Raw genomic sequence first — 9,170 nt, 5'->3', positions numbered from 1 at the left:
GGAGACAAAAATGCCAGCCCTGAGGAGGTGCAACCCACTTGTAATTCTGCCCGACGGAGTGTGACGCTCCGCCCCCTACCCGTGTGTCTGCGCACATGCGCACAGCTGTTCGGGGTCGGGGGGGGGGGGTAGGCAGAGCGTCGGCCTACCACGTCGCGGTCATGGCCAGGCTCGTGCCAGCGGACCCCTGAGCTGGCTTCCCGCGCTACACAACCTTGAGCGGTTTCCAGGGTTTCTTGTTTCCTCTCCTTACCCCCTCTTCCTCCTTCCCTCCATTACCCCAATCTCTCTCAAAAGGATCTTAGTCCTGTGACACTTGTGCTGGGAGAGGGCTTTACTTGGCGGCTTTTGGTTTACAGGATCGTTGGTGAACAATCAGTCTGTCTGGCAGGAAGGTACGCCCACAAATATTACAGGGAACCAGCTGGCTCAGGGCGCTGGTCCAAGCAGCTTCATTTAAGGCATCGAGATCATAGAAGCCTTTGGCAGAAAAGTTAAAAAAAAAAAAAAAAGAAAGAAAGAAAGAGGAACAAAAAGGAAAGAAAAGAAAAAGAAAAATGGTAAAATGGATCAGTTTTTATTCTGGAGAACCATACTCTACTTTTTATGGAAAATATTTTCAGGAAATACCTGTTGACTGAGGCTTTTAAACAAATCATACTACTTTTGCCAAAAAAAAAAAAAGTGCCACTCCCTCTTGCAAGGGTTGAATAAAAAGTTAGCTATGAACCAGAGACTTTTCGCTCCTTGTATTTTAAGAAGGGGAAGACATTGTTTTATGTGTTATGATATGCATTCTTCACTAATTATTAACATCTTTGCTTACACATTATTATCTTGCAAATACAACTTTTGGCCTTCTTTCAATTGACTCTAAATATAAACTTACAAAGGGAAAAGAACATGCATTTGTATTTTCCTCTTCTGTAATCCTTCAGTGGAATGTTCTGAAAAGCCAAAACTGACAGTTGAGGGTGAATTTAGGATGAATGATATCCTAAAAATGTATCATCTCTTCAAGGCCATAAACTTGGAGATTCTTTAAATAATTAGAGCGAAGAATGCAAACAGAATAGTTAATCTGACAAAAAGAAGTGTCCTTAAGAAAACAACCAAGACATCTGAGAAATGTATAATCTTCATTGGCAGACCATAGGAAAAAAGGCATATGGCTTTATTTTAGAAAAACAGTGTGGGATTTAGCTTTAATAAACCTTATTTAAATAGAATGGCTTTAGTACATTAAATTGACTGTGTCTTCGAATCACCCCAAATAGGTCCCCTTAAGTGTAGCCAGGCACTCAAACATAGATTGCATACTTTTCTTTTTATCATTTTCACAGCAAATATTTCTTCATTAAAGCCCAAGCAAATCTCCTGTGACTTCTTCCTAATGGTTCACACAAGCATAGCAAACTTTAGATTCCCAACCTGCTACTCCTCATGTTCTTTATTTTACTCCACGGGAAATTGAACCCCAGCACAACCTCATTTTTCTCCTTTGGACAAACCAGTATCACTTTCCACACGAATGTATACTTTGAAAGCTTTGAAAACTATTGAAAAAGGAATGGCGTGGACTTTCTCCTCACTCATACAATGTAATATGTATTCAAAAATTCCAGAGTATTCATTGAGTCTCACTGGGGATGATTCATCACATCGCTAAAAGTTTTTGAGCAGGACATTGACTTTGGATCTGGAGGAAGGGTTCTTTGGATTCCATGACCATAGTAAGTCCGTGGGGGTGGAAATCAGAATGGGAATTCTCTCTGCCTCGAGATGAATGACGCCTTCAGAAACAAAAACAGCATGGCGCCCAGAGGAAAACTGCAGGGAAGTACAGTGATAGGGCCTACCATTTCCACCTGTGGCCAGTAAGAGACTAATGAACACCCCCAGGGCCTTCAAGCCCGTCATTTCTCTCTCCTCTTCGAGACTTGTGATCATTATGCTCAGGCACAGAAGGTGATAAAGTCAGAAGTGAAGAAAACAGATTTTTTTTAAGATTTTATTTAATTATTCATAAGAGACAGAGAGAGAGAGAGAGAGGCAGAGAGAGAAGCAGGCTCCCCGCTGAGCAGAGAGCCTGATAAGGACCTCGATCCCAGGACCCTGGGATCATGACCTGAGCCGAAGGCAGACGCTTAACCATCTAAGCCACCCAGGCACCCAAGAAAACAGATTTTTGACACCACAGAGAATTGCTAGGAGAGAGTTTCAGTGAGGCAAACAAGGTCTTTGTGGGCAAATGCTCTAATTTCAATGGATGCATGTGTTCATCTTGAGCCCTTTTCCCACCTGAACGATGAGTCCTCTTACTCTTGGCAAGGACTGTGAATAGTTGGGTTCTAGCAGCCTCTAGAACTTCATCATGACAACCTAGATTCCACTCTGTGGGTTGTTAGAGAACTCTCCCGGGTCACATTTCTGACAAGAGTGCTCTGGACTGATCAATACTAAATGACTTGGAGGTACCCTCCAGTTATGCAAATCTACAGTTACAGAAGGAGGATTACTGAATTGAATGATACTTTTCTTAAAACCAAGAATGATTTTTCTTTGAGGCGATCCACTGAGAAAGTGACGATGGTAGAAATAAGATTCGCAAGTCTGAGTTGGCCTGGCAAACATTCTCTGAACTACTTTGTTCTCGCCCCAAATGGGCAAACAAATGCTCCATCAGTAGGCCACACACGGCAGTCAATGGGGTTTCATTTGGCTTGTGCGGTGCTTTACAAAGCATTAATTGCAAAATTTGAAAGATCTGGGCATTGCCTATCGATTTCTGGATTTACAGTTTCTTCTGTGTTTTCGAAAAACATGCCCACACTGGGCTACATTTCTTAATGGTAACAGCAGGAAGCAGGTAGCCGTGGCCTCCTTTAGAAAGAGTCAGTATTCTCCCACTCCCGTGGCCCCCACCCTCCCTTTTGTCATACGTGGACTAATTTATTCAGTTTGGCATCCTGGCTGGTGGACCCTAAAAACTGTGAGGCCGGTAGCCTGCTCTGTGAACACTAAGAAACATTCATATTTGAAAACATGTCTCCAGGTGCCCGCCAAGATTTTTTAAGCTTCATGTTTTTTAAGTATAAGTTTGATAATATACGAAAGTAACTTTTGGGAAATACAGGGAATGCCAGTGGGTCGCTCTCCTTGCACAGTTTTGACAATAGTGTCTTTACGTCTTAGCATCTGAGGCCCTTTGGTCAGGCCTTCTAGAACTGTTTTTCCTATTTGGTTATAGTCAAGACAGTAAATGTTGCTGATTGCAGTTATTTGAATAAATAAGAAGGAATACCTCTCCTCTTAATAAGTTCAGAGAGAAAAGTCTCCCTTTACAGACTCAAGTGTTTTTTTGTTTTTGTTTTTGTTTCCCAGAACTTACCTGTAATGGTCCTGACTTCTGGTTTTTTAGGTTCTGATCTCCTTAACTCTTTAGGTAACAAGTTGTTTTCATTATGCCACTTTTTCAGACATTGTGGTTCATGGATGGCAATAGATTTTGTTCCATATTCACGACCACAAATGTAGCAGATAACTGTTGGTGGACGCCTTATCATTGTTGGCTACAAGTAATATAAAATATCTGTTAGATAAAGTGCAGGCGTAGAAATTACACTTTAAATTATAATACATTCACATTAGCTGGACAATCACATTTTTTAAAAATTCCAGCCAGTCAGGTAAATGGAAATTTTTTTGACAACTAAGAGAACAAACCATGTCATCTGAGTGATTGGGGTGGGGGTGCGGGTGTGGGTTTGGGAGGACGATAGGAGATAAAGAAGAGCTGACCAGAATTCTACAAATTGGTACTTTATAAAATGTGTTTTCTCATTTAATGATTTTTGATTACCTATCTTCCGGCCATTCTCCACGCTGGGAGACTACGGAAATAAATCAGGTATGAATCATCTTTTCAGTAACATCAGGCTCTAGTAAGCCAATATTCCTGAGAAGTCAAGTCATTAAGTGTCACTGGAGAGTCTAGAAGGGACACTGTGTAGCGAGCGTCCCACGTTCCCTCACCTTAACAACTTCCTGTGATTCTAAGCCTTTTCTGACCTGGAGCAGGCTCCACCCACAGGCAGGGCGGCTAATCAACCACAAGTGGGAGTTGGTCGATAATGGCCACTTCACCAAGGCTTTTTCCATGCAGTGTTCCAAGAGCCCCCGGTGGGATTTCACCTCAGCTGCTCATTCACACACTATATAGACTTCCTTCTCTTCCCTGTCGCTCCTCCCACAACTTTACTGGGGGTCCTGGGATCACCACCCCAATAAACTACTTGGACTCAAATTCTTTTCTTAGCACTTGTTTCTGGGAGAACTAAATCTAAGGAAGACTGAAGGTTAAAATGGAATAGGGAGTTTTTGCTTCTCTCCAGGGTATAGAAAGTGACACGAAACTTTGCTCCCACCTAAGCAATAAGAACAAATCAGAGAGCTTACGGAAGCGTAAGTTTTTAGTCTATTGGAGAATCAAAGTTGCAAGGTAAATTAATGAACCAGAAGGACTGCCTGAGTTTGAGAGTGGATCAGCACAACCAAGAGAATCTCCCAGGCTGCAACCTTATGTGAATATGAGACAGCAGGGTCTCCCACAGAGAGAAGGCAGGACAGCTGAGTGTGAACCTTACTGAAATGCAGGCATGCATGCAGTAACTATCTATATAAGCCCTCCCACACCCCGTCTTACACCCAGTAACAGTAAGGGGTGGGGCAGTCTAACAATGCGGAGAGAAACCCTCACCAATTCAGGAATGCAGGTCCTGCCTAAATCTGAGGCTGGAGAACTAGGCCTTGCTCTGGGTTCGAGATAAGAACAATCGACTGCTGATGGAGGGGTAGGAACTAAGGAGGGAGGGGACAGTAGGAGGGACTCCCTCCGTGTTGCATGCCGGAAGGGTCCACAGCAGCCTAAGGCTGCGGCAGGAGAACAGGGAAAAGCCTTGTAGCTCCCAGGCTTTATATGAAGTACAAGGCAGGGGTAGCTTACCATTGGGGAGTTTAAACCCCAGGACTAAACTTACCTAAAGCAAGGACTAAACATTGGAAATAGATTGTCATAGAATTCTTAGATTTTTCTTAAACTGATTTTTTTAAACAGAGAATGTGATATATTAAAGGTGCAAATTTTAATGTCTACAGTAATCACAAACCACAAACACATGCAAAGAGGCAGAACTAAAAATTCAACATGGGACGTAGAATGAAAAAAAAAAAGGTAAATTAACCACTTGCCGAAGAAAGATAGGAAAGAAGGAACCAACAAAACAACAAACAAACACAAAAGGGCAAGAGGAATAGAATTAAAACACCAAGGTGATAGACTTACACTCAAACAGATCAATAATTACAGCAAATATAAATGGACTAAAGAACATAATTGAAAGGTCTGGATTGACAGACTAGATAAAATAAAAAATCTCTAGATGAAAAACCCCAACTATATGTTGGTTACAAGAAACACATTTTATGAATAAAGGCACAAACAGTTTACAAGCAGAAGGATGGGGAAGAAGTTTCATGTAAACACTAAGCAAAAGAAAATGAGTATGGCTCTATTAGTGGTAACACATAAATGAAATGCAAAGGTTGGAAATGTTTCTTCCAGTTGTGAAGACCAGGGAAGCCTGAGGGAAGTAGCATTTGAAGAATGGGTAGAGTTTGGATCACAGAAGGTTTTGGAGATGGGGAACAGCATGAGCGAAGCCTCAGGGACAGGAACCTAAAAGTGAGTGGAGAGAAGAGCAACTAATATAAAATATTTATATTAATAATAACAAATAGTTGCCCAGTGATAAGTGTAGCCTTGAGAACTATAATCAGATAGTTTGGCTGCAGCCGTGCTATGAACAACCATGAATGCCATGTTAAGATCTGGATTTTGTTTTGTAAGTGATAGGAAGCTATTAAGCAGGGGAATAACCTATAATTGCACTTATAGAAAATTAGTCTGGCAATAATGTATCTCCAAGGGCTGTGTTGGCAGCACATCAATGAGAGCTTGAGCATCCCTGGCTCTGGGGTAAGGAAATCATGGATCCAAGAGAACATCAGTGGTGATGTCACTTGCGGAAAAGAGGAAACCCGGAAAGGCAGGTTAGGGAAGGAGAAAAAAGTGGATTCTGTTCTGGACGTGTTGCGTTTGATATCCTAGTAGAATTCAAGTGTAAGTCCAGCCAAAATAGCAAATAGAGTCCTGTCCTTTGGAATTAATGGGTTTCAGAGCTTTGCACACAGAGATGATGTTTAAAACCATGAAAATTCCAGAAAAGTAGAATATAGAGTATGTATGGAGGGAAAGTCCTGAGGGAAATCTACAGTGAAGAGATTGGGCAAAGGAAATCACAGCCTGAAAAGACAAAGGTTCAAGTTCTCAATTAAAGAAACAGGGCGTGGAGACAAAAGACTCCGTTCAGAATTCAGGAAACACTTCCGGTTTCCAGAAAGGCGGCATCACTTCTGTCCAATGCCACAGGGAATAATGAGGGGTTGAGGAAAGTCGCTAGATTTGGTTGCTGACAGATTATATACCAGTGACTTTTGAGAGTTGAGCTCTGACAGAGGGATATGGGTAAAAACTTAACTGTTAAAAGTTAAGGATTAAGTCAAGGAAAACAGAAATACAACTTCAAAAAGTTCGCAGAAAGGAAATTTGAGACAGAGGTAGAGCTGAAGAAAGATCTGTTTTGGGGGCGCCTGGATGGCGCAGTCAGTTAAGCCTCTGACTCCTGGTTTCTGCTCAGGCCCCGATCTTAGGGTCATGAGATGGAGCCCCACGTTGGGCTCTGCACTTAACTAGGGTCTGCTTGAGATTCTTTCTCTCTCCCTGCCCCTCTCCCCTACCCCCCCACTCTCTCTCTCTCTCTAAAATAAATAAATAATCTTAAAAAAAATAAAGAGATCTGTTTGGTTGTTGTTTTAGGGGTAGAACAATCTTAGGCAGAAAGAGACAGTTAGCACTGAGAGCAGAGGGCTAAGTATGGGAGCAAGGTCTCTGAGGAGGCAGGAGGAGATGAGATCCCCGGATGTAATTAGACATGTTAGCCTCTGAGGACAAGGAGAAAAGACGAAAGAGGGATGGGTCATCAGGAAGTGAGGCACAAGAAGGAGCTCCTACAGGATGAATTCAGCCTTCTAACTATGAGGCAAACCATCTTCAGAGAATGAAGAGATTTGGATTCTGGGAAATAAAATAGCAAAAATTACTGAGGTGTTTGCAAAAACAAACTGGGATTCTCTTGGTACCGCAGAGAATCTGACAGTCATTCAATTAGGGAAGCATACTCACCGGATAATGGGAAGACCCAGTGAGGATGAGCTGCAAGAAACTTAGTGGAATGAAAAGACCTTTGCCAATGTTTGTAAGTAGCACTGGGTGGCGTGAAAGCAGAAACAAATTAAGTTGGTGGTGTGGTTTCCTTTGGGGATATAAGACACGGTCAAATGTGTGCAGGTTTGAGAGTCAGCCAGCTTTTCACTAAGGCTCATGGGGGTTACACCTGCAGTGCAAAGAGAGAGCAAAATCAAAACAAGAAGGAAGCACGTTTCTGGTTTCTGCATACCCGAGCAGGAACGACAGATTCTAGATGAGTGAAGTCACTAATACACAGCAAGCAAAGTGGAAAATGGAGTTACTCCCGAGATGATCCACTTTTTAAAAAATACACATTATTTGCTAGAGGGGAGGTAGATGGGGGACGGATGAGATAAGGTAAAGGGGATTCGGAGGTACCAACTTCCAGTTATAAAATAAGTAAGTCACAGAAATGAGAAGTACAGATAGGGAATATGGTCAGTAATATTGTAGTAACGTTGTATTGTGGCGGATGGTAATGACACTTGTCTGGGGTAAGCACTGGGAATTTACAGAATTGTCAGATCACTATGCTGTACACCTGAAAGTAATACAGCATTGTATTATATTGTATGTTGACTATACTTCAATAATTTAAAAAAAAGAATAATTTTTAAAATATTTTAATTAATTAATTAATTAATTAATTAATTAGAGAGAAAGAGAGTGGAGGGAGGGGCGGAGGCAGAGAGAATCTCAAGCGGACTCTGAGCTCAGTGCAGAGCCCGATCTGGGGCTCGATTCCACGACCCTGAGATTATAACCTGAGACAAAACCAAGAGTCGGATGCTTAACTGACTGAGCCACCCAGGCGCCCCAAAAGAATCATTTTTTTTAAAAGCACACTATTTGAAGTAGAATATTTTTCTTCTATTATTCTATGCTGAACCATGCCAATAAACTACATTTCTCAAAAAATGGCTAAATTGTTTTTAGACTTCTCTTTTATTAGCCATGTAAGAGGATCTAATGCCTGAAAAGTGACTTTAAAAATATTTGGCGAATTCGAGACCTAAGAGAAAGGCTAAAGCAGAAGCAGTGATTTTCAAAATACTCAACAGTTACTATTTTTTACATGTTCATTTACTTGAGGATTAATTAAATACAGGCTTTTTTAGTTTAACATGAGAAGCTTGTCTTTTTACTTTGAGAATAATGAATATTAATATTCCATATGGAAAGCATGAGCCGATTCCAGTATTTAACCAAGCATATAAGCAAAATAAATGGCACGGGTCATTAATGGGGACATTCATGTCACATTGTCAGAAGGTTTCCTTTGGAAGGAAAAATTAGAAGAAAACAGGCAGACCCAGAGGCCAGAAGACATGCACAAAATAACTTAAGGGGATGTGGGAGAAAATTAATACCATAAAAAGGCTAAGATGTTCTATATTATATTTTCCAAAGCTTGGTCCATGCTCTCTATTTGTGGTTGAACTGCAGTTGAACCTGCAACACACTCCATATTCTTAGGTTTTAAACATTTCACTCCTAAGCCTGCTCGAGGGAAGTGCAAGCAACCCAGAACACAGCTGTAGAGAAAAATGCATCCCCTGTGGGGCTGAATGGAGATAAGATAACCTCTTTTATTTTTCATTCATTTCACGATTGTCAGTCTGAAACTTGCAAAGAGAACTAAACGATCTCCATCCCCTGGTCCCTGCGGTGGGTTTGCTCTTCAGCCTCTTTCTCTGGTGTTTTGAGCAGGATGGGGGCGCTGTGGGGAAGATGGAGAGGGAACAGAGGTAGAGGGGGTCAGCGCCCCAGGAAAGAAAAGGGCAGGAGGCTCTGCTATGAA

The 9,170-nt window shown here is 41.7% G+C and overlaps 1 protein-coding gene across 1 annotated transcript in view; it reads right to left on the bottom strand.

Annotated features, from left to right (window-relative positions):
• Window positions 1–334: 334 nt before the first annotated feature.
• ZNF475 (zinc finger protein 475) overlaps window positions 335–9,170 on the bottom strand; it is a 29,211-nt gene continuing 20,375 nt past the window's right edge. Inside the window, exons 2-3 of the mRNA XM_088023596.1 lie at window positions 3,399–3,572; window positions 335–493 (exon numbers count right to left, since the gene is read on the bottom strand). Of these exons, the coding sequence (XP_087879722.1) occupies window positions 335–493; window positions 3,399–3,572 (333 nt within the window). The remainder of the gene's footprint in view (window positions 494–3,398; window positions 3,573–9,170) is intronic.

This window comes from Eumetopias jubatus, unplaced genomic scaffold (assembly GCF_037043125.1).
Source record: "Eumetopias jubatus isolate StellerSeaLion01/CBP00866 unplaced genomic scaffold, mEumJub1_p1.0 scaffold_5, whole genome shotgun sequence".
Classification (NCBI taxonomy): Eukaryota; Metazoa; Chordata; class Mammalia; order Carnivora; family Otariidae; genus Eumetopias; species Eumetopias jubatus.
The sequence above is the reverse complement of the archived record's forward strand: the minus strand, read 5'-3'. Positions and strand labels throughout refer to the sequence as shown.